The 24,691-nt window shown below is 38.4% G+C and overlaps 1 protein-coding gene across 5 annotated transcripts; it reads left to right on the top strand.

Annotated features, from left to right (window-relative positions):
- The first annotated feature begins 615 nt into the window (after window positions 1-615).
- On the top strand, window positions 616-21,311 carry GPR137B (G protein-coupled receptor 137B). 5 transcript variants are annotated; one of them, XR_010068172.1, is made up of 7 exons: window positions 618-1,137; window positions 9,004-9,053; window positions 9,896-10,118; window positions 12,307-12,460; window positions 13,824-13,948; window positions 14,481-14,594; window positions 19,440-19,525. XR_010068172.1 is itself a non-coding variant. In XM_063306492.1 (7 exons), exons 1-7 carry the CDS (start codon window positions 769-771, stop codon window positions 20,496-20,498), a joined length of 1,158 nt encoding a protein of 385 aa, XP_063162562.1. In that variant the 5' UTR covers window positions 640-768; the 3' UTR covers window positions 20,499-21,311. The 5 variants fall into 5 exon arrangements, 3 of the variants coding, with proteins under 3 accessions (XP_063162562.1, XP_063162570.1, XP_063162583.1); XM_063306492.1 differs by lacking the exon at window positions 14,481-14,594 and adding an exon at window positions 20,387-21,311 and having other exon boundaries at window positions 640-1,137; window positions 19,440-19,564; XM_063306500.1 differs by lacking the exon at window positions 14,481-14,594 and adding an exon at window positions 20,387-21,311 and having other exon boundaries at window positions 641-1,137; window positions 9,896-9,923; window positions 19,440-19,564.
- The last annotated feature ends 3,380 nt before the right edge of the window (window positions 21,312-24,691 follow it).

The raw sequence follows: 24,691 nt of genomic DNA, 5'->3' as shown, positions 1-24,691 counted from the left end.
TTAGTTCAACCTTGAAGTCAAATTGAGGGACCCAAAGTCGTAAGAAAGCCCCCACCCCAAATTATGTATCTAAAAATACATTATAGTCTGGAATTGGCAAGATGAGAATATGCGCAACTATAATGCTCAGCTTGGTATTTTTACTTGAAAAACATTCTTTTCTGCAACAAAATGGTACTCACTAGAAGTAAAGGGGGATTCCATAAAGTTATTAAATCCAGGCCCTACATCTTCTTAGGTGGGAGTTCAGTATGAACAAGACAAGTCATCCCTTTTCCCCTTCAGAACAGGTAGCATCGCCAGGAGAAAAAGAAAACACAATGGAGGAGGAGGAGGAGGATTTTATGAGATGTATAAGAAGACTCCCAAATAAAAAGATTGTGTGGTGTCTTGGATGGCTCTGGAATGTGCTGAAAGGCCTCACTCAGGAGGCCTCTTGCTCAAGAACAAAGCTGTGCTGAAAACCGGGGAGCGGCGGAGGAGAGGACCCCCTTTCCTGCCCACGGGACAGTGGGGGAGGCGCCCCGAACAGCAGTTTCCTCCGCGCTGCTCCTGGCCAACTGCTGACGGCGGCCACTCCAATGAATCCCTCTGCCCCGAGATCATGTGCTTCCAGCCGCCAGTGCGCTGCCAAAGAGGAAGTGCGGGTTGTTTTCGTTCGCTCGGTTCCCCTCCTGTCGAAGATGAAAGGCGGCGGCGGCGGCGGCGGCAGGAGCCACCATTGGCAAAGTTAAAAGCGAGCTCTGCCCGCCAGAATCTCGGTTGCAGATGGAGGCCTTGGAGTGGGACTCGCTGAGGAACGGCAGCCTCCTGCCCACTCTGAGCCCGGCTGTGCCTCCCTACGTGAAGCTGGGTCTCACCGTTGCCTACACCGTCTTTTATTCGCTCCTCTTCCTGTTCATTTACATCCAGCTCTGGCTGGTCCTGCACTACCGGCATAAGAGGTTTAGCTATCAGACGGTCTTTTTATTTCTGTGCCTGCTCTGGGCTTCTCTTCGGACGGTGCTCTTCTCCTTTTACTTCAAAGACTTTGTCGCTGCAAATTCTCTCAGCCCCTTCGCCTTTTGGCTCCTCTATTGCTTCCCGGTGTGTCTCCAGTTTTTCACCTTGACGCTGATGAACCTTTACTTCACCCAGGTAAGGGAGGGACGGCCGTCCCTGCGCTCGGGTCGACGGGATCGTGGCCGGACTGGCGCGACGCCACGGCTAGGGATCGCGCCACCGCAATGTTGCGCGAGTATCTTTTCCTTTAGGAAATGTCAGGTGGGCTCACGTGCCAGTAGAACCGCCATTTACCGAAGCGGTGGGGTTACCAGCCCGTAAATGTTGACATCTGGAGGAGGAGCCCTGGTTGTTAGACAGAGACCCTAGCAACAACAAAAAAACTTCTTACTCAGCCAATTAAACAGATCAGCTGATATTTTTTTAACAAGGTTTCACAATACAATACAGCAGGGAATCTGGATCTCAGTTGCTCCTAAGAAGAGGGAGAGAAAGAATATGATAAATCCAAGATATGCATAGATTACCTGTCTCTGACCATTTATTTTGATACAAGTTTTCCATCAAGCTTTGTTTTTCCAGTTAGGAATAACTCCCTCTTCTTCTTCCTCACCAAAAATTACATGGTTCACAAGTGGAGTATTAGGTCCTGCTGTGTTTTAAGTGAATACTGATGACAGTACGTACATGCAAGGAAAATCTTTCCTGAACACTGGTGTGGGTGCAAAAGTTTAAAATGGGATCAGGGGAATAGGAAGACTCAAACTATTCTTAAGGCTCCTTCAGTTAATAACAGGGTCAGAGAGGGAAGGTTTCTGGACAAACAGCGACCCTGTTTTGCAGTATTGTGTGAATAACTGAAAGAAATTCTGAAAGAAATTTATATTACACACTTTTAATATTTGAAATGCATTAAATAAATGCTAAGGAATATCACTGAGAAATTTAGTCTTTAGTAGTAAGTAGGCTTGGCTGAGATTTTTCTTTTTATAGAAACAGAAGCAAGAAAGAAGTTAGCATCACTGAAATTTTAAAGAAGTTGAGCAGAACATTATTTTAAGATAGGAAGTGGGAAGGGGAAGACTGGAATGTGGGAGACGAGTTAAACAACTCTTTCTGGAAATCACAGAGAAACTGTGATGCAGAAGCCAGGGTTGCACGTAATGATAAGCCATGAGTTGTTCATTTGTTCTGACATGGCATAAAATTCAAGCCAAATTATGCCTTAACATTATCAAAAAACCAAGCCCAATATGGATTTTTCAACAAACCAAGGTTTAAAAGTTCTAGGTAAATGTTGTGTATGAATGCAGTCATTTTCTCTTGCTGTGAATGGATGCCAAGAAAGAAGTCCTGTTGACTTCAGTGTTGCTTCTCCCAGATAAATTGTAGGTTGATTGAAGTTTTAGTTTCAGTGCTTCATATTACAATGATTTGTAACTTTTATTGTGATTGTGAAATTTGACCAGAATCACTCATTAAAAATGCTTTAATATTAGCAAATATACCCGTCTTTCATTACATGAAAATGGGATAAAGTTTTATTACTACTGTACTGAAAATGGACTTGCAAAGGTAATACACAGAAACTAATGTAGGTTTTGGCCCATTCTGATTGTAAGAAAGAGGCTAAATTGAAAGAATACGGTCAGGTTCACACATTGCATTAATGAATAGTTTGACTATTGTTTAGTGAATAAGTAACAAGAGTTTAGATAGAATAATTCCAAAATCTGTCATACTAAGTCATTCACAGACTATTGTTCTGTGCATATTTATTTCACTGGGAATAATTCCCACTGAATATAATGGGAGTTGATTAAAAGAAACACATTTAAGATTGAGATTGGAAGTAAACATGTTTAATATTGCACTCTACCTACTATTGTCAACAGTTTCAGATAAACATCAGGTGACAAGTTTGGCTTGTAAGTCTGCATGTTGCCACAGAATAGCCCTTTAAAAATGACATCTACATTGTCACATCAGACATGCATGGACAAGTATGAAAGGGAGGAGAGGAATACACTCTTGGTCCAGAGGTAACTTTCATCCAGATAAAAAGACAGGTTCTGCCTCAGTGTGCCTTAAACCCAGTCTGTTTGGTGTGAGCAAGTTACTAAATGTTAACAAAACTTAGGAAAGACTTGCAGAACTGCGAAGAACTCCCTCTATACACATTCTGTTCATTAACATGACAGAAGAAATGCATTAGGAGAATCACTGAAAATTATGCCAAGAAAAATGAATAATTAACAAATAGTTAAGTTCACTTGGCAGAAAAAGAGGTTAAGTCTCTCTTTCAACCTGTTAGGACAGACTTTCCCAATGTGGTACTCCTGATGTGTTGGATTTCATGTCCCATAATTCTTATACAAGTTTAAAACTTGTGTCAAATGTTAGTCATGCTTGACTGCTGTGACTTTATGGACACATCCATGTACTTTTCTTGGCAATGATACTGGAAGTAGTTTGCCTGTCCATTCTTTCACAATGCTTTTCAACTTCTAGCCTACAGCTCTGGGCTGCCAAGTGTTCCATTCCAATTATAATGAGGGCTGACCCTGCTTAGCCTCCATGCCCAGACGAGGTTGGTCAAGTGCTACAGCCTACTGAGACAATGGTAATGGGAGTGTGGGATTTGCAGGAAGGAAGGAAGGAAAGAAGAAAGGATGGTTTAATGAATAATATACTTTATTGATTAGTCTATTTGACCATATCAAAGCATAGGCATCAGCCGCAGTAAAATACATTAAGACAAAATAAGGTAAGATACAATATAATGAGATAAAATAGGCTACAGTGAGATAAAATAGATAAAACATAGTAAGGTAAAATAAGGATAAAAGGCAAAATGAGGTGGTATAAGATAAAATAGAATACGGAGATTTATAGTAAGATGAATATTAGACTCAAAGACAATATATGTTTAGGTGAATTGCATGCAACCCCAATAAGATCTATAAAATGTATTCTCTGTGTGTGATGTTAAAGAATAGCAACGTTGACCTAATATCTGCAAAAAGGTACTATCACAGGTCCCAAGTCCAGGGCCAATGCTAACAATCCACTTTGCAGTCAGAATACAGTTGTTCCTCTGTATTCTTGGGTGACAGAATGACATTCCATAAAGAAAGTATAGTGATTTCACCAATCTTTGTGGGCATTTTGGATCCAATGGTGTTAAAAATCTTATTTCCTCTGTCAGCCCTAACTCAAAATCTTCATATATTGTCATCTACTTCCAGGCACAGAATAGCATTGGGGTACCAAATATAGAGTTTGTGAAATGATACATCTTGCATATTATAAAGGGTGTGGACAGGTGGATGGGAGTCATTATGACACACAGCTTGGATATACAACTATTCCTTAATTTATAGTTTGCTAATTGAAGAGAAAAATAATTTACAAAGAAGGTAGCCATTAAATGTACTAGACAACATTATCTCCTTATGCTTTATGCTCTTCACTCCCAAAATCAAACTATATAGCAAGAGAATAAATCTAGTCCTAAGCTGTTGTGGGTAAATAGGATTTCAGAAAGATAGGGGGAAAATCTTTCCTTTGTAATAACTGAATTGCCCTGCTACTAGACTTGCTGGTGTGCTAATGCTGAGGATTGTGGATACTGTACATTTTGTGATAGGTCTCCACTTCCAGTCTAAGTTGACCCATATTAAATTAGCTTCTGCTCTAACTCTGCCCAAGATGTGGTGATCTTGTCTCTTCTTTATAGCGGCGGGGATGGTTTAATATTTTCTTGCCTTTCAACTCTTCCTTGCAATCTCTGCCTCTATGAGTATTTACCTCAGCTGGGTTTATTTTTAGATTTTGAGCCATGATGGGGCAAAGCCTAGGGGGAAGTTATCGTAGGAAAAAAAAAAATAGTGGAAAGCTGAATCCTCCTCTTTTTGAATCCTACTGTGCTCCCATATTAGGCTGACAAAGTGGGCAGTATTATTGAAGAATCCCGTGTGTATTACATATAATGTAGATCTACTCTGAATCATAAGCATTCTCTTTCAAGTCCTTCTTAAATGAAATATTGAGAAAGCATAAACCTGTCTGTTTTCAAAACACTGCCTCAGTTCGCTTCCATACTCATAACTACATATACATATATTCTATTTTAGGAATAGAATTTAATCTGAGATACATTAACATACATGTTTTTCTGCCTATACCAGGATTTCTGTTATCTGACCTATTACAAATTTTGCGGCATGTGCTGCTTTGTATCTGTTCTATGTGTCCTTTTTTTTTTTGGTCCTTTTGAGTTAGTCCTGACTCTTGGTGACTGTCTGGATGAGTCCCTGCAGTTTTCTGGCAAGATTTCGGAAGTGCTTTGTCATTGCCTGCTTCCTAAGGCAGAGAGAGGGGGACTGGCCCAAGGTCACCAGCTGGCTTCATGCCTAAGGCAGTAGAACTCACAGTCTCCTGGTTTCTAGGCTGGTGCCTTAACCATTGCACCCGACTGGCTCTCATGGACAGATTCTACTGAGATTTAATTATTCTAAGTTTTCAGAACTTAGGGCTGGTAAACCATGAAAGAATTCTAGTGAGTTTGAATGCTGGATAGGATACTTGTGGAAAGGTCAGGAGGGGTTACCGAGCCAAAGTGTTCCAGAATTCACTTGGCACTGGTGAAAATAAGAGAAATTTGTCTAAGTGTATATAGTCTATATCTAAAGTGAAGGGTGAAAACACTTTTGTTTCATCTATGAAACCCATCTTACCATGTTTCTGGGCTGGAAAGTTAAGCAGGGTTAAGACTCATTATTACTTGGATAGGAGATCAGCAGGGAATATCAAGGCTGTAGGCTAGACTGAGAAACTGAAAAACATCCTGGAAGAAAGCAATGGCAACCCACTTCTGGACTGTTGCCAGGAAAACTGCATGAATGTGCCCATCAGTCAAGATTAATTTGAGGATGTTTCTACCTTTAAGTGCATATTGTTTTATTAAATCCCTCAGTTCCCTGTGTGTTTGTATATGAATGTCATTCTGTGTTTTTATCTGTAAAGCATCCAGATAAAACTGTCCAGTTAAGCCTGATTTGAACATGATGTGTGTAGCCAAAAAAAAAAATTGTGCTGGATTATACGCATCAAGTGTCTCATTTAACTCTGATGTATGCCATTCATGTGCTGGCATCTCAAGGCTAAGAGTCCTGTTCATATGCAGTGCTGGGTGTGTGCAACTGTGCATGGTTAATTTTTTCTTGCTTGACTACAACATACAGAAATTGGATCATAAATGAGAAGTACAGAAGCACTCCCAGTTGCATGATCCCTATGTTGGACTACAACTCTCATCATCCTTAAGCATATGGCTTTTATATACTGCTTTTGAAGACAAGGAGTTTCCTGTGCAGAGCTGGGAATTACTAATTCTAGTTTAATCTCCATTTTTAGATTAGCTGGAACAAATGGAGATTTAGAGGATAACAAAAAAATATTAAAACATATATGATTACTGAATTGGAACATATGATACATTAGGAAAAATTAGGAGGAAATGGAACAGAATATATTTAGATTAGAGAAAGATGCAAAATATGCTAGTCTCATTTAAAGGGTCTTTCATTTGGAACAAATATTTTTTCCTTGTCTGTGAGGGACGCTTATACATTCCAAAATGACTATTTAAGACTCAGCCTCCCTATCTCTTGCTAGGCTCTATCTCTGGACAAAGAATATTTCTAGACATAGCTAAACCAAAGTCTACATCCATCTCAGGCTGACTTTTCCTATGACTCAGTCTTACACTAAACTGATACTAAAAGAATCTCCTGGAAAATCAAATCACCCACGGGATTGATAGGCCAGTTCGAACGTCCACCCTTTGAATTTGTTTTTCGATATCTAGAAATGCCTCTGCTTGGTGAATATTTCTTCAGTCTTCAAGTGGTTGTTGAGATGTAAGATGAGTTGATAAAACATCCACAAGGTTTAGGTTCCTGGTAAATTAAGCTAGCTAGGCTGTCTCAGGAATCCCTTTTATGTAAGCTACACTTATGATGGGGAAAAAGGGGGAAAGGAATTGCTGTTTTTTGGGCATATGGCAAGGAGTAATACCATTCTGTTATGAAACTTGTGCATTGTGAATGGAGGAGATGCTATTTGAAAGGTTACATATGTTCTACCACCTATAGTACTGTAACTGTAGTTCCAATTACTGCCATTTGTTTGCTTTCATCCTACAACTCAGCAGTATCAGATCCCCATTGTGTGGAGTGTGAGAGTGGGGATTTTTGTTACTGCAAGACTTGCAACAGTGCAGGGATGGGATTTTTGCTTCTTGTTCTCAGCCATCCATCAGCAGAAGTGGAGACAATCATGGCTCATCTTCAAACCATTTCTGAAAATGTTGGCAGGGTGAAAGAGCTCAACAACCAATTATGCATGGTAGCTGCAGAAGCTACAATTTCTCCAAAGAGCCATCCTAAAAACAACTGGGTAAGGGAAGGGGATATTTAGGGGAAATAGTATAATGGAGATGGGTTGGGTAGAGCACACATGCTATAAAAGTGGATCAGAACTCTCCAAGCCAAGTAAACTGATTGTATAGCTTGACCCAACATTTAATGGCCCAGCATCTTAAAAAGGAACTGACCATTTGTGACTTCTCTTTGTTTGATTTTTAGTAAGTTGGGAACTTGGAGTGATTTAGTTCTTTTACTAACTGGAGGGTGCCAGCTCCAGGGTTAGCACTCAAGGATATTGAAGGAAAATTCTGAGAAAAAGTGCTCTCCTTCTCCAAAGGTATAACAGTCTGAATGTTCTGATTAAGCATTATTAATAATTATGAGTGACAGATTGTTTATTCACTTCTGAAATATGTGACTAATCTAAGCAGTCTCAAGATATTTAGACTTTAGCTCCAAAACTTCCTCAATCATTGCTGAGAATTCTAGTAGCTGAAGGCTACAAATCTGAAATGTGCCCAGTCTGAGAAAGCTTGCATTATGGAGATACATGGAAGGGAAACTGCAGCTTCTGAGGATCTCTGTAAATTGCACGTGGCAAATAAGATGTATTACAGTATTACTTTACTTCTTGCAGAGCCAAAGTTGTATACATGGTCAGTTTGAACATGCCCTGCTCCTACTTTTGCTCTGTTACCTCTGAAAAAAAGGTTAAGATGCTTTTGGTTTTTTTTTTAAGGAAAGCAGTATGGAATACTTCATTTAAAAAGAGTTGAGCAACTATCTACCTGTGACTAACAGAATCTCCTCCAATAAAAAACAAATAAACACACTTCCAGCCAAAAGGTAGAGATAGGAGAGTCACAAGCAGTAGGAAGGGTTGATGACAATCATGAAACCATGAAAGCAAGCATTGATGCTTTCCTGACACACGAGCCTCCTTTTCCTCGTTAACCATTTACCTGATCTCAGCATGGGACAGCACTTGGTTCCAGAGATCATCAAGCAATCCCAGGGTGGTAGGCTAGACTGGAAAGTTGAAAAGCATTCCAGAGGAAGGCAGTGGCAAACAATACCAAGAAAACTGCATGGCTGTATCCAAGCAGTCCCTACAAGTTGAGCTCAACTTGAGACAGTCTTACCTATTTCAATCTTGGAGCATAAGCAGGCTTGGAACATCTGTTTCCCATTGAGCATCACAGGACTAGAAGATGGGTAGGGCATGAGCACTGCAGAACTGCTGCCTTTCAGAAGAACCTGCCCTTTAATGGATGATCATGGTTACTCTTTTTGCTTGATTTCTCTGAAACCAAAGCTACTTTTGCTTCTGCAGGTTTCTTGTTTGGGATAAGATGTCTACTTCCGGTAAACATACTGGCAAATACAATTTTGCTGCCACATAGCGAACTGGCTATTTGCAAATCTGAAAGCAAGAGTGCAGGAGCTGCACAACGGTTTTATTACATATGCGGCCAAATCATCCACTGAAATATAATGAACTCACAGTACAAGAGAGTGCCAGCTCTGCTATTCATTGCATGTTTAATAACACAGTCTCATTTTCTTACAGGTGATTTTCAAAGCTAAATCTAAATACTCACCCGAGTTACTTAAATACAGGTAAAAACACATTTCCACCATGAACGAAGGAAAAAAAAAAGCGGCTGTATATTATTGGGACATGTTTTAATGTTCTTCTAGGAATAAAAACCATGTCCATGTATTTCCAAGAAGTATTTATTACTTTTATTGATTTATTTAGAAAATTTACATGGCTGCCCATCTTAAATGCATAACCCTGGGCAACTAACAAGTCCCATAAAATACATAATAACACTTCAAAACACAACTACAAACCAAATAAAAATAACCATAATACAATAGCTGGGCACCATAACACACTTAAAACACAGCTACACCAATATTGGGCTCACTAACATCCTGGCCAAGAACCTGCAGGAAGAGTCAGGTCTTCACAGTCTCTAGGAAGGCCAGGAGGGTTTGGGCCGTCCAGATCTCAGGGGAGGCTGTTCCATATGATAGGCATTGCAGCTGAGAAGGCTTAATAATTATTTTTAATTTTTAATAATTCCCTGAGAAACTTTAGTTAAGGTTCAGCTACAGTTGTGCTTTAAACGGGTTGGTTTTGTGCAAGCTACAGAGGTGAATGATTTAAGAAAGGACAAGATTTTAGAAGGGACAAGATACAGTCCAATGTAATCTTGAAAGCTCAAGGATGGGAAAATTTGGGTTACAGAATCAAGGCTATATAACCATTTTATAATGGAGAGCATATTATGCATTTCTAGGATAAACTGAGCAGCACAAAGCCTTCTTCAAACAACTTGGAATCCCAACACAGCTGGAATATGGAATTTGGGGAAGATTGATTTAGTATTATATTAATATTTGCTAAAAATAATAATTGCAAAATTAATACTATTTTCCCTCTCCTTGTTTAGGTTACCTCTCTACCTGGTGTCTTTCATGGTCAGTCTACTTTTCCTGCTGGTGAATTTAACATGTGCTGTGCTTGTGAGATTAGAGAATTCAGAAAGGAAGATAATTGTATTGGTCAGGGTTGCTATAAATGACACTCTGTTTGTACTCTGTGCCATCTCACTCTCCGTTTGTCTCTACAAGATTTCCAAAATGACCTTAGCAAATATTTACTTGGAATCCAAGGTAAAGTACATCTTAGTTTTTTGTTTTTCTGTGTGTGTTTTTGTTTAGTCTGGGGAAATCATTCCAATGAAGATAAGTGAATGGTAGCTTGTTTAAGAATGGGTTTTTCTTCAGTGTCTAGACAAGATTAATGCAAGTGAATCCAACTGGTTTATTTTATATATTTACAAGCTTATAAAATTGATGCTTGTAATCAATTTAAAGGCAATGGCAAACCACTTCTGACAACATTGCCAAGATAACTGCATGGACCTGTCCATGTAGTTGCTAGGGGTCCAGACTGACTTGAAGACACACATGCATATGGACATACCAATTTGAAATCTATCAATTATGGGTTCTGTGTAAGCAGCTAAAGCCATTACACCCCATTTAACCAACTCTGAGTAAAAATAAACTCTCTCCTAAACTTTAACAAGAGGGCTTCAATGCCAATAACTTTGTTCTATTATCTAGGTCTATGGAAAAAGCAACGTTAGCTGTTGTTAAATGATGAGGTATTCTGCCCTTCTAAGTTTGTTTATTGTAAAATATCAGAATTCCTTTGTTCAGTTGTAATCAAACAGCATTCTCAAATGGTTTTTCTCCAAGTTGGCATGGGAACATCCAGGACCACACTATGTTATCTCAAATACTCCACAAACAAACTTAAACACATTCAACAAACATGTAGTGAAAATAAAATTATCTGAAAGAACAGCTATTTTCCTGTGCACACTTTGAGAATATGTTCTACCTGAACACAGTGGAAATTAGTTCTTTATAAACATGTATACATTGTGCTGAAACAGCATATGAACATGAACAACAGTCAGGAAATTGACTCCTTGAATTATATATTTCACTTTGTCCAACAATATTGACAAACTGCTGTTTTCATACCAATTGTATAATACTTATATTATGGAAGCAAAAAATAGGAAAAGTTTTCAAGTTAAAAATGTCTTAAACATTCAGAATGCCCCAAATCTAGAACACACAGATCTTATAAGATTTGCACATGTCTCAACTTTTCAGCAATTTTGTCAGTGGGTACCATATACTTGATACCCACTGTTGGGTACAGGATGTTGAAAATTACCTAGCATTTTCAACATCCTGTATCCACCAGTGGCCAATCAGATGACTGGAGGGCCACAGTCTAGGACCTGGGAACAGTAATGTACTTCCTTCTGTCACTACTTAGCAATTAACCAAAGATTGTATTATCTTTCTCATTTCCATCACTGAGGATTTAATAAAGGAGTAGGTGGACAAAAGACCCTTTGTCTGATTAAGCAGACTGCTTATATTCTTGCTTGGAATGGAATCAGGATCTCTTTTTTTTAACACGGAGAGTGCTATTGTTTTTTCCTTGAGATTTGATCCTTTCCAAGTGGTTCTATAAAGATAGAGAAAAAAGTGTCTTCTTTTTGAAGCAAACCTTCGGTCCTTCTATTTTAGAGACTTTTCATTGTTGCTTTTCTATCCAGTGATGATATAGGAGCTAGTTGTCTTTAATTAAAGAAATTTCCCTTTAAGGAGATGTATCTTCCTATCCTTCATATTGTAGTATTCTGTTATTAGAAAAGTGCTATTTTATGCCTTGTTCCATACCTTGTTAGTACTACTATAACTGCAGCTGTTTTATGAACATGATTTTGCATCTGCAATGATTACCTGTTATCATCTGTAACAAAAGAACCCTTCTTGCATTTGTTATATTTTATAAATTATATTAAAAGAATAGATGCTGAATATTTTCCAGGTTCCAACAGATGTGCATATTAACTTGTATAATTCCTGACTAGCAAATTAATATCAGTAAATCTATCCTCCTGTTTTGGAATAAGCAGACTGTCATACTCTGAATTATTTGCAGATTGTAAACATTTTTTCTGAAGTATGTTAACTTCTTTCTGTCCTTCCACTATGGTGCAATTTATTTTTTTCCAGTGTGGTACCTTAAATAGTCAATCTTTCCTTGCTTTTCCCCCTCTGCCCTGTCCCCTCAAAACATGACTTTCTCCATTGCAAGGAAATACACTTCAAGGTATCAGCACCTTTCAGAATCTAGCAGAGTTACAAAGCACAATATCTAGGATGGTCCAAAGTGACTTGAGAATTGGCTACACCTTTTTCCTCAAACTAGAACCTTGACATTTCAGTGAACAATAGACATCCAACTGTGTTTTAATCTCTTCTCTAGGGATCATCAGTATGTCAACTAACAACAATAGGAGCAACTGTTATTCTACTGTATTCTTCAAGAGCCTGTTACAACCTGGTTATTTTATCATTTTCTCAAAGCAAGGCAATGAACTCTTTTGATTATGATTGGTACAATGTATCTGATCAGGCAAGTACTATGTAGCAATTTCTTCTGACAATAAAGTGTTCATTCATGTACCTGTACTTAGTGGTGTAAAGGTAAGCAACCTTCCTCCATGCTCATAGATCTTTGCAGTTAACCAGCTCAAGGTCTTTTAACTACTAAGTCAAGAATGAAAATTTGATTATAAGGCTACTAGCATCCTTTTCATAATAGATGAGAATAGAATCTTCACTGGAGGGTTGTAGGAAATTTGTATACATGACTATGAACAATCATAGTCTGGAGTATGTTAAAAGCAGGGAATCCATGAGTTTAGATCACTTTGCCCTTCGCAAAAAGTTAGATTTACTTTGAGAAAACCGTAAAGGGCAGAGTTTAAGTTTTAGGCTTACTGTAGCCTTAATGGAGTATTATATGCCAGTAATGCTTTAGCCAAGGAGAATGTTTAATTGTATACATTTCATTCAGTTTAGTTTTGTGTTGAAAATTTTACAGGATGTCAGGTGAGCCAAAGGGAACCTTTCCTATTCTGGGCTAACGTTTAAGGGGAGGAGGACCATGTAGCAGAAAAGGTTAATCCTATTATCTCTTAAATACATTTTAAAATCTGACATGCTTTCAAGTGATTCATACGTGGATTGCCCATGTCAGTCAATCTGATTCTGAACTAAATCAATTTATCCATGATTGGTTCAGGCTACAGTGCAACACTTTGAAGCTACTTTTTCACAGTGTATCCTTCTGCTTAGGTATGTATCTCTAATACACGTTGCAGTATGGATACAGTTCAGTAAGTGTCCACTGATATTCTGACAGGAAGAAGGTGCTGGTCAGAAAAGTCTGTGATAAGTGTTGGTAGTTTGGATAGATGCATATTAGTTTATTTAGGCCAAGAAAATTTGGGAAGTATCTAGATTTGGAAGCTGCAGAAGTCTCATAAAATTGCTTTTCAGGTAAGATAAGGTTTCATCTCATTATCTGCTTACAAACATTTAATATTAATACATTTAACTTGCCGATCGGAAGGTCGGAAAGTCGGCGGTTCGAATCCGCGTGACAGGGTGAGCTCCTGTTGCTAGTCCCAGCTCCTGCCAACCTAGCAGTTCGAAAACATGCAAATGTGAGTAGATTAATAGGTACCGCTTCGGCGGACAGGTAACAGGGTTCCGTGTAGTCATGCCGGCCACATGACCACGGAAGGGTCTATGGACAAACGCCGGCTCTTGGCTTTGAAACAGAGATGAGCACCACCCCCTAGAGTCGGACACGACTGGACTTAATGTCAAGGGAAACCTTTACCTTTACCTTAAGGTTTCATCTCATTATCTGCTTACAAACATTTAATAGTTGACCATTTTAAACAGTTTTCCCTTTAATTTTACAACAGGCAGATCTGAAATGCCAGCTGGGTGATGCTGGATATGTAGTATTTGGAATAATCCTGTTTGTGTGGGAACTTCTCCCCACTTCCTTAGTGGTGTTTTTCTTCCGTGTTCGAAACCCTACAAAAGACCTAGTAAGTTATACCTTTGTCTTAATATTTACTTATTTTAAAGCAAATGACTCTCTTAAGTACAAATTACTTATCTGCTGTAAAATCTGAGTGAGCACTTTTCGCTTGCTTTTAAAATATCACTGTGGTCATGACATCTTTTTAAATGGTTTTAATTCTCAGCTGTTTATTGCATCACTCCTGTCCTGTGAAATCCAGATTCCTAGTGACTTATAATAATCTACAAACCACCACCACATTAAATTATCATGTCTTCAGGTCTGCATTCAACTAGCTTGATTAGAATGTCATGCTTTGTTGAAGTCAGGTTATATTATTTCCAAATTTATTAAAGAAGTTATCCAATGAAGAAATGAAGTAGTCTGAAAAGATTGGTTCTTGACAAATCCATGCTGATTTTCAGTAATTACGGTATTGTTTTCAAGGTAGTTAATCATGTTTACTCTAGGTATCAATATCAGACTGATTGGTCTGTAGTCCTCTGGGTATTCCTTTTCCCCTTTTTTGAAGATAAGGGAAATTTGTTCTCTTCCAGTCATCTGGTATTTCTTAAAGATAATTGACAGAAGTTTGGCCAGACCATCAGGAACTTCCTGCAGTAATATAAGATTCAATCCACATAGCCCTGGAGATATGAACTCATTCAAAGGTCAGTAAACATTTCCTGCCTAACAGTGTTTCTATCAAACTCAAGCTAGAATCCTGTTCCTTCAGTCAGTTCTTCACAATTGCCTAGGGAAGCACACATGCTGTTCTCAGAGAAAAGTGAGCCAAAATGGGAGTTAATAATTCTTCAGTTTCTTTGTTGTTACCATTTGCCATCTTCAATAAGCAGCTGATGTACTAGTTCTTTTCTCTTTTATTTTGAACAGGCCTTTTTTGGTTGTGGTTAGTATCCATCACTACCATCACTTGACTCTGAGTTTTAACTTTTCTAATATCTACTCTAAAATCTAGGCAACCCACATTACATCTTCTTTGGTGATCTGTCTCTGTTTGCACCTTCTATATATTTTTTATTTTCAAATTTTCATTAAGCTTTTGGTGCAACCACATTGGCTTCTTCTGCCTTCTCTTCTTTTCTAGTTCTCTTCAATGGACTGGAAGAATGAGTGGAAACATGCACTCCCAGGTTCTTCAGCTTCCTCCTTAGAGCTTCAAAAACCAAGTTTTTTAAAAAAAATTATTTTAAAATTTTCATTTTCCTATTTTCTTTTTCTAATTTTTGCTATTTTAATTCTTGTTAAATTTGCTCCATTCGTCTATTTTTGCCTTTCATTAACAAGTATGTGTGTTTGTGTGTGTATATTGTATGTGTGTGTGTGTATAAATATATGCACGCACACACAGACCAAGTAACAACGCAATGGAGACTTTAATATTAAGTAATTAGCTTAAGATCGAAACCTTTATTATATAACACTTTGATGTGAATCGCAGTGGGGGGTTTTTTCAATGTTATATTCAACTTTGAATGAAAAAGCCAAATAATTTTAATGCTTGTAATACTGATATCCTAAATTGTAATTAATATTGATAGATTATCTTGTTTTCTTCTCTATTTTCAATACTCTAAGTTTAATCTAAATAATAGAATATCAATAAACTTTATATTAAACATCTCTGTATTGTAATAATACAATTTTATGAAGATTGATAATAATAAAAAGGGGAAAAAAGAGACCAAGTAGTTGGAGCCATTCATAGCAGTGTAATTTGTTCCTGCATGAATGAGCAAGAAGGGGCTTGATGAGCTTGGCAGCTGCACCATTACATTCCTAATCTGTGCTTCTGGAAGATTTGGGGTTGGACTAGAAGACCTCCAAGATCCCTTCCAATGATAATACATTTTAAAAGGCATCATATCTACCTAGTGCACTTTACCTTTGGTTCTGTGTAATAGCATATCAACTATTACAATTCTCCTCTTTGTCCTTTTGCAGGTATCAGTTCCATTTGCTCTGCTCCAGAGTGCTCCTCTCTCTCATCTGTTGCTCATGATGGTTCCATTGAGGAACTAAGCTAAGAGCTTTCCTGATGGCCTTACAGCTCATGTTGAATTCTAACAGCACAGAACATCTTGCTCTCTTGCTTCTGGTTGTCACTATTGTCTACAGAGCAAGGTCCCCTTCAGTTCTCTTGCTTCTGGAATATCACTTCCTACTGTACGTCAACTCTTGCTTTAGGGCCTCTTTTGTTGAGTCTAAGGAAATGTAATCTCTTCTGAGTTGGAGTACAGCCACTCATTGCTCTAATCCTCTGTTTTTTTCTTGAGCACTGTAGTGAATTTGCATTTGCTGCATATGTATACTTTATTTTCTGGCAAGGATACAAACATGTCACAAGCATTGCTGGTCAACTGTTGAGTAACCTCTGTCCATTTTCAGCTTCAGTTAGAAGGGCTGTAAAATTCTTTTATAGCTCTTCTGTAAAATTCCTACTAGTTTTCCATTTCTTCGCTCGTTCATATTCATCAGCCTTTATATTCATTCAATTTATATTCATTAGTTTTCTATTTGTTCACTCATTCATATTCATCAGCCTCTGCTTACTCAGCAAGAAGCATTACTTAATCATCCACAATGGATACTCAGCAGTTCTCAAGGCAAACTCTTTATAATTAGCAACTATACAAAGATTTTTTTTCACTTCTCACAGCTGAGCATACAATTGTTCACTGCATAGTTTCTTTGACATCTCTTCCTTGTATGTTCTCCAGTTGAACTCCGCTCCCAACTTTTGTTAGCGCTCCCTGCTCACTTAGTTAACTTGTTCCCTGCAAACTAACTACCTTATATTATTTCTACAGTCTCTGTTGCACAACCTCATTTGTAGGGTTTGTCAAAAACAAATAATTAGGGATGTACATATGTTGATATTATGTATTTGTTTACAACCTCAACATATGTTTTCTTATTACAAGAAAACCAACTGTCAACAGAAAATTCTTCTCCAGTTTTCTTAAGTTAGTAACTTTAGATATTCTGACAGTAAGACATCAGAGGGAGTAGTAGCTTAACAGAATAGTAATTATTATCTGCATAAAAGAAAGCTTATATAGGCAAGGAAAAAAAATCTTTAAATTAGTAGAAGATGCAGGCTATTGTGGTTTCTGTCAGCAGAGATTTGTAATAGAAACAATTTTCATTTTTTCATTATTTTATTTATTTTCTATCCTGCCTTTATTACTTTTATAAATAACTCAAGGCGGCAAACATACCTAGTACTCCTTCCTCCTCCTATTTTCCCCACAACAACAACCCTGTGAGGTGGGTTGGGCTGAGAGAGAGTGACTGCCCCAAGGTCACCCAGCCAGCTTTCATGCCTGAGGCAGGACTAGAACTCACAGTCTCCTGGTTTCTAGCCCGTTGCCTTAACCACTAGACCAAACAGCTCTAAACTTGCCATTCCCATGAATCTTTCCAAGTTTTATCTGAAAACAACATAAACCTCACCACTAGTAACACTCTAAAGAGAGGTAAAGATATATTGAGTCAAAAGTTTCATCTAAAAACAAAGTTAGACAATCTTAGACAAACCAACATACCTGAATGTCACTGAACAGACACAATGCTTTATGTAATTTTGGGGTGTAGTATAAGTATTTTATTGATATTATGCATGATCTAATCACTGATGTAGATTTTTATTTGAAGCTCTATATTCAGTTTGGGACATCAGAATTCAAATAGCAGGTGATTGATGATCTGATGACAAATGAGATAAGGAAAGACTAAAACATCTGGATATCTGTGACAGAGGAAGTGAAAGTGACTGATTGCTTTGAAATTTAGTGAAAATCAGAATATTTATTCCTCAAATTGACCGGTAGAAATTTTTATTTGAGCAGTTCAACAGTCAAAAGAATTGAATTGCTAAGAAAAAAATTGGAAAGGGTCCTTGCAAAGATATTCAAGTAAAGTATCTTCTATGACAGGAAGGAAAGTTGATGATTTGTGTGTAAAACATAATGCACAGGACCCCTAAACCCTTTGCTACTTGCAGCTGTTTAAACGTAGCTAAAAAATCTGGATGGATCGTAAAAATACTCTGCAGAATAGCAAGAATTCATTATCTCCCTCTTCCTGCCTTCAAAAAGAAAAAAACAAAGATTCAGCAAACTATAGACTAGTCAGTCTGACACTGATAGTAGGACAACTGTGGAGCAGACCTTAAAGGGATTATCTGTTACTACCTTAAAACAATGTGATAGTTATCAGAAATAAACACATATTTGTCAAGAATCTTGCCAGACCAATCTGATCTTGCTTTTGATTGTAACTTCTGTAACAGATTGTTAACATACCTTAACATTAGCAAAATATTTGATAAAGCCTCACATGTCTTGATGATTAGTAAGGCAGTTTGGTATGGGGTGGATGGCATGACAGTAATTGGGCTAGCCTGAAAATTATATTCAGAGTATACTCAATGGTTTCTTATCACACTGCTGAGAGTTATCAAAAGGAATGCCACAAGAACTAGTACTGGGTCCTCTAATCTTCATTATTTTTACTAATCACTTGGATGAAGAGGCAGAGGGAGTACATATTAAATCTGCAGATAAAACACATGTCCAAAGGATAGCTAATATACCAGAAGACAGAAACACTATTCAAAATTATCTTGATAGATTATAGGCTGAAAGTAATAGAATAAAATGTAACAAAATGATCTATACCAAAGATCATAACTTAGGAAACAAAAATTAGATGCACAGGCTTGGTAACAGTACTTGTGAAAAAGATCTTGGAATAGTAATTGATTGCAGGCCAGCTATGTTAGATGCCTACAAAAAGGGGAAATGTAATTTTAGGTTTATATTTCTGCATTGACAGAAGTATAATCTCCAAGTCATGGGAACTAATGCTTCTACTGTATTCTTCTTTGGCAAGACCCCACCTCAAGTTCTATATCCAGGTCTAGGTACTACACTTTAAGGAGGATACAGAAAAACTACAACTAGGTTCAGAGAAGGGCAACCAGGATAAAGAGGGGACAGAAATGAAGTCCTATGAAGAGAGGTTGAGTGAGTTGGGTATATTTAGCTAGAGAAAAAAAGACTAAGTGGGGATATGATAGTGTTATTCAAACACCTAAAAAGGATGTCACACAGAGGGTCAAGGCCTGTACTCTCTCATTCCAGAGTGCAGGATGAAATAATGGATTTAAGTTACAGAAAGGCAGAATTCAACTGAATATTAGGGGAAAACAAGTTCCTAAGTGTAAGAGCAGTTCAACAGTAGACCCAGTTACCCAGAGAGGTAGTGGACTCCCCTTCATTGGGTATGTTCAAGGGGAAACAGAATAACCCTCTGTCAAGAATGCTTCAATTTGGATTTCTGCACTGAGCAGGGGTTGGACTAGGTGTTCTAAATGGCCCGTTCCAACTCTATGATTCTAAGTGTTTGGTTTATTTTAAAAAGAAAAATGTAAAGGACAAACTTCTACAACAAATAGCTGCACTTATAAATAACTTTTCTTTTTTCTCCAGACAAACCCAGGAATAGTACCAACTCATGCATTTAATCCAAGATCTTATTTCTTTGACAATCCTCGCAGATATGACAGTGATGATGATTTGGCATGGAGCATATCACCACACAGCATATATGGCAGGTGGGGCAAACAGTTTATAGACTATGTATAAAAAATGGCAATACTTCACAATGGGCTTCAGGGTTCTAGAACAATTCAAAGAAAAAGTGTGCATGTAGTGTTTTGACTAGCATGAATACTGTAGGTGAAACTCATAACTACATTCTTAAAAATTCCATTAAGATGGACTAATCAGTTAAACAATTAAGAGAACATCCTTGTGACAATATTTTGTTCACAGTAATCATGTATACCATACAGTCCATTACCACAGCATATTATACACAACACAGTAACTTTACTCAGGTCTATGTAATCTTAGCCTCGTTTGTGTATGTCACAGAGAAATCTTAGGGGGGTTTAACATTCTCCATCAATAAATTATACAGTACTAGAAGAAAATGAATTACTTCCCCAATGAATCATTCTACGCACAGAGCTGAGAAGACAATCAACCTAACAGGTTATGGATGTTGCAAACATATATCATCAATAAACAGAACTGCCTTTGACACTGTTCATTTTTTGTTTAATTAAAATTCCTTATGTATAAATGAAAACTGTACTCTAGTTGAGTTTCAGGATATAATGAGGATTGTTAATGTGGAACTCTTAGTGACCTGGATTAACAGCTATGTATAAAATTTAGGCCAAGCCACAGCAAATGTCTAGCCAGATGCACTTGGAATTTATTCCAAGAACAGGACTGAAGCAAATATGTGTACACAGTTCCTCAAAACAAAGTATGTATAGTCAAGTGCATCCAAAGTACTTTACAAAATTGCATAACCTGAAACACAGTTTTAACTTCCACATTTTTACAAAGTTATTTTTCTCTTCTAGCTTCTCTCCTGAATCCTGTGACTGGGGGTATCTAAACAACAGTTTCATGGTTCAAGTTAGATCCCTGCAGCATGATTTCATTTCAGAGTCTGAACGACCAAGCCCAATGTAACAGACCAATGATACTCCATCTTTTTTATTCAACTGTAGTAAGAAGCTGTTACTTTGCAAAGACTTACATACTTAAATTATGCACAAAAGAACTGAGTTGCCATTTATAATAAATGTTAAAGATTTGAGTTTTAAAGATTTGAGCTGCAGAGAATAATATTCTGTATTTACAATTTTGAAAAATTGTTTGAAAAACTCAATTTTGAAAAAAATTGTCAAATATTTTTAATGTGAATATGTATAGACCTCGTGCTGTTTAAAATGTTAATTTAATGATACAATATGATGCCCAGTGAAACCTACCTTTTGACCAATGTTAACATGCAAATTTAAACATTTAAAAAGTATTATCAGTTTCAGAAAACTGGTCATTAAAATAGTTTTGTATACACTTGATCATGCGTGTGGTGGCAAATGGATTGTGATGCATGTGGTAGCAAATGAATTGTGATTACTAAGAAGTAGCTAATTTGGTTTTTTGTTACATAAAACCCTAGTGTTATTGAAGAAATGGTAAATTCAAATCTTTATCAAATTTGAGTAGAGAATTAAAAATATAAAATAAAAAACAAATTTTGAGACATCAGAATTAGCTTTTGATACATGTAAAATCTTTTGTTTTCTTGTTAATTTCATAGCTAGCTTTAGGAGTTATTTAATCTTTAATCATTTAGGAAGACTGAAACATGCAATTGTTTTATACGTTACTGGAGAAATAATGTGAACCTATTATATAAACCTGCCCCAAATTATCTGTAGCTCCTGAAAGTATTTTATTAATAATTATCTGAATATCATCTGATTGAAGATCTGATACCAAATCCTATTTTTTAATTAATAATCCCAGCTTCATTTGCATTTTACTATTCCCATAATATAACCAGTAGACTATAATTTTATACAGTGATGATTTTCTCTAACATGCAGAATGGAATTCTTAATAATAGTTAAGACAGAGAACAACACTTTTTGGTATCTGCTGGGAAAAATGCTTTGCAACTCATAAAGGGACAGAATCAAGGAAATCAGCTTTTACAGAAGACATACTGTCTTTTGTAATAGTGCAAGTATTATTCATTTGCTACTTTGTGATGTAGTAAACAGAATTTGATCAAAGAGGCACCTTTAGTAAAGAGCAATTGGAAATGTATGACAGATTGTGGGAAATGGCTTGGCTGGCAGCTTAGTCAAGTGGATACTGTATTGTCTCCCTTGAGTAGATGTAATTGTAGTATGTCTCTGTATTATGCAGTAAAGACACATGTTTAAAGACAAATTACTGAAGAAAAGCAATCTTCTAATACAAGGCTGGCCTGCAGACCCGACTGCAATATCAGTGCCAACACCCTTGGATAACAATGGCCAAAGGTGAGGGATCCTGGAAGTTACAGCCCAGCAAAATCTAGGTGACACGTTCCCTATTGCTGCTGCAGCTGGTGTGTGTCTGTGTGTGTGTGCATGTACACAAAACTTTGCAAAACTTAATTTTGCTGGAAAGGATCAGGCATTATACACCCAGACAGACTGGAAGAGCCATTTTACTCCACTATGACTGTCCTCTGTTTTCAACTTCCTGGCTTCTTTGATTTTACAAGGAAGCGCCTAGCTTTAAAAGAGGGAGAAGAATGCCTTGAGAGGAAGTTTACAGTTGTGCTTGCTTCAGCAGCACATATACTAAATTGGAGTTTACAATATTAACTTTTCATGGCCAGATCTTGCTTACCTGAGTTTTTCTCTAAATAAGTGTACATAAAATTGCTACTTACATGCGTACTTAGCTTTAGCACTACATTTCTGAAATTTCTTCAGTATGGACATTCATTTGTCAGGAAGAACAACTCCAGTCTAACTATTTTTCAAACCAGAGGTAATAGCCTGTTTCTTACTTTCCCTCATGCCAGTCAGTCTGCAAGCTTGTGACTCATCCAGCAAAACACACCTTTTTGCACATACCACATGTAGTGTGTATGCACATCTAAATATTCTATTTATGAAAAGTGTTTATATATTATTTATTTAAAATTCTCAAAGCAGTTCACAATCATTATAAAAGCCAGAAATATTTGTGGTTGGGTTGCCACTACCCTCTTAAACTACTTGCCCAGGTATTTAGCACTGGATGACAATTACAATCTCCCAGGTCCAAGAAAACCTCTTCCTGGTAGGGTTTCGTGACTTCCTTATGGGCAACCAGGAGCATGCCCTTGTGCAAAGAAGCTTTCCCCAGACCCTGGAACTACCAGTTAATCCCTTGAAGCTAATTTGAAGTAGCCATGATGGGAAAGGGGCAAGACAACAAGAGACAGGCCAAACCACCACACGTGTCTGGGTAACAAACTGCACCTCAAAGTGCTCTGCAAATTTATTGCAACAGGTTGCAAAATAGTTCCCAGGGCAGATGACACTAAACCCTAAACTCTTTAATGCCCTCAGGGCCACACAGGAAGCATTGTAGTGTATCGTGTTGGGTATATGACCAGTTTTAAAGAGTCCTTTGCCAATGGTGCTCTAGCTGTGACTCCCGCCATAACGTCCCTGGCTCGTCACCACCTCAGTCACATGGCCTGCTCCACTGCCCCCAGAACCGACAGATCCAGTTCCCACCCTTGGGCCCCTAAATTTGCTTAAGGGACCCCCCCATTCATTCATACAGTCAGTCAACCACAGGGCAATTGCGGGGGCCCCAGCGCACCAGCTCTTGCTCTCAGCACTGTTAGAACCCAACCATCACTCCTGCTCTGCCCCCTGCTCAGCTCCTCTCACTGGTTTTTCTCTAAATAAGTGTACATAAAATTGCTACTTACATGCGTACTTAGCTTTAGCACTACATTTCTGAAATTTCTTCAGTATGGACATTCATTTGTCAGGAAGAACAACTCCAGTCTAACTATTTTTCAAACCAGAGGTAATAGCCTGTTTCTTACTTTCCCTCATGCCAGTCAGTCTGCAAGCTTGTGACTCATCCAGCAAAACACACCTTTTTGCACATACAGGGACATACACACAGGGGCTCCAGTCGAGGGGGATCAAGTAATCTGGTTTTATCGCTCCCCTTCTGCCAAGGTCTTCCACGCCAGGGGTCGTTATTGCCCCTGATCCCTGCACTGCCCAGGCCTGCTGCACTGTCAAGGCCCACCTTCCAAACTCTTGAAGCCCATGGCACCACGGCCCATCGGCCCGTCTGCTGCCTCCAGAGTCTGCCACACTGCTGGGGTCTGCCGTGTTGTCGAGGCCCATCCGGTATGCTGAGGTCTGCCATGCCGCCAAAGCCCACTCCCCACACTGGGAGCGGCTAGTCTGTCATTGCAGCGGGGACCACTGTGCTCCCAAGGGCCAGCTGTGTTGGTGGCCCAAAGAATTACTTAGGCCAGTCCCTGCGCTGCTGAATTCCCCACACCATCGAGGTCCGCTCACTGCAGCACTGGGGCTCGCTGCATCTCCAGGGTCCATCCCACTCCAGAATCTGCCCCACTGCCAAAGCTGATCCCAGGGCTCGTTGCATCACAACACGCCATGCCGCTTGTCGCCCCCACAGCCTCAGCCTGATGGCTCCAAGGCGGGCCCGGAGAATGCCCCAGCCTCACATACTGGCTATGCTGCTGGGCTCCACCGTCCCACCAAGCTCTACCTACGCCTCCAAACTCCCCCACGCTGCCTCACCGCTCCATCTGGTGGGGCCATCCACCCCCAACACAGGTATAAAAACCCTCAAGTTCTCCTCAAACCCCTCAAGATAGGAGTTATGGGGTCAGGGAGGATTTGAGGCAGAATTTGAGGGTTTCAGGAATTGCCCCCTTGAAGAGGCAACCAGCATCAGCTTGCAGATGCCATCTTGGATCTAATTAAAGTTATGATTGTCAGTTGCAGTGTTTTTGCTTTGAACTCTCAAATGAGTCTCAGAATTCCAGAAGTAATTCTTGCACTTCTTGTGGTTTGGCCACATTTTGGCAATTAAATTCCTTATTCGATGTTAAAGCAATTCAATAGTTAAGAAGCCTGAAAATTATTGATTACAATGACATTGTTGCCTAGTTATAATTTGACTTCTGTGTATGTTTTCTTCGTATTTCATTTCTGTATTTTTGCACCAAATAAAAAAGTAGTAGCCTTCGCAATCTTGGATATAAACAAACCTCCTGAATAATGTATTCCTGTGACCTCAAATCCTATTCATAGGACCTTGATTTAGAATCA

Source organism: Candoia aspera, chromosome 1 (genome assembly GCF_035149785.1).
Source record: "Candoia aspera isolate rCanAsp1 chromosome 1, rCanAsp1.hap2, whole genome shotgun sequence".
In the NCBI taxonomy this organism is placed as follows: domain Eukaryota; kingdom Metazoa; phylum Chordata; class Lepidosauria; order Squamata; family Boidae; genus Candoia; species Candoia aspera.
This window is presented reverse-complemented; position numbering and strand designations above follow the sequence as displayed.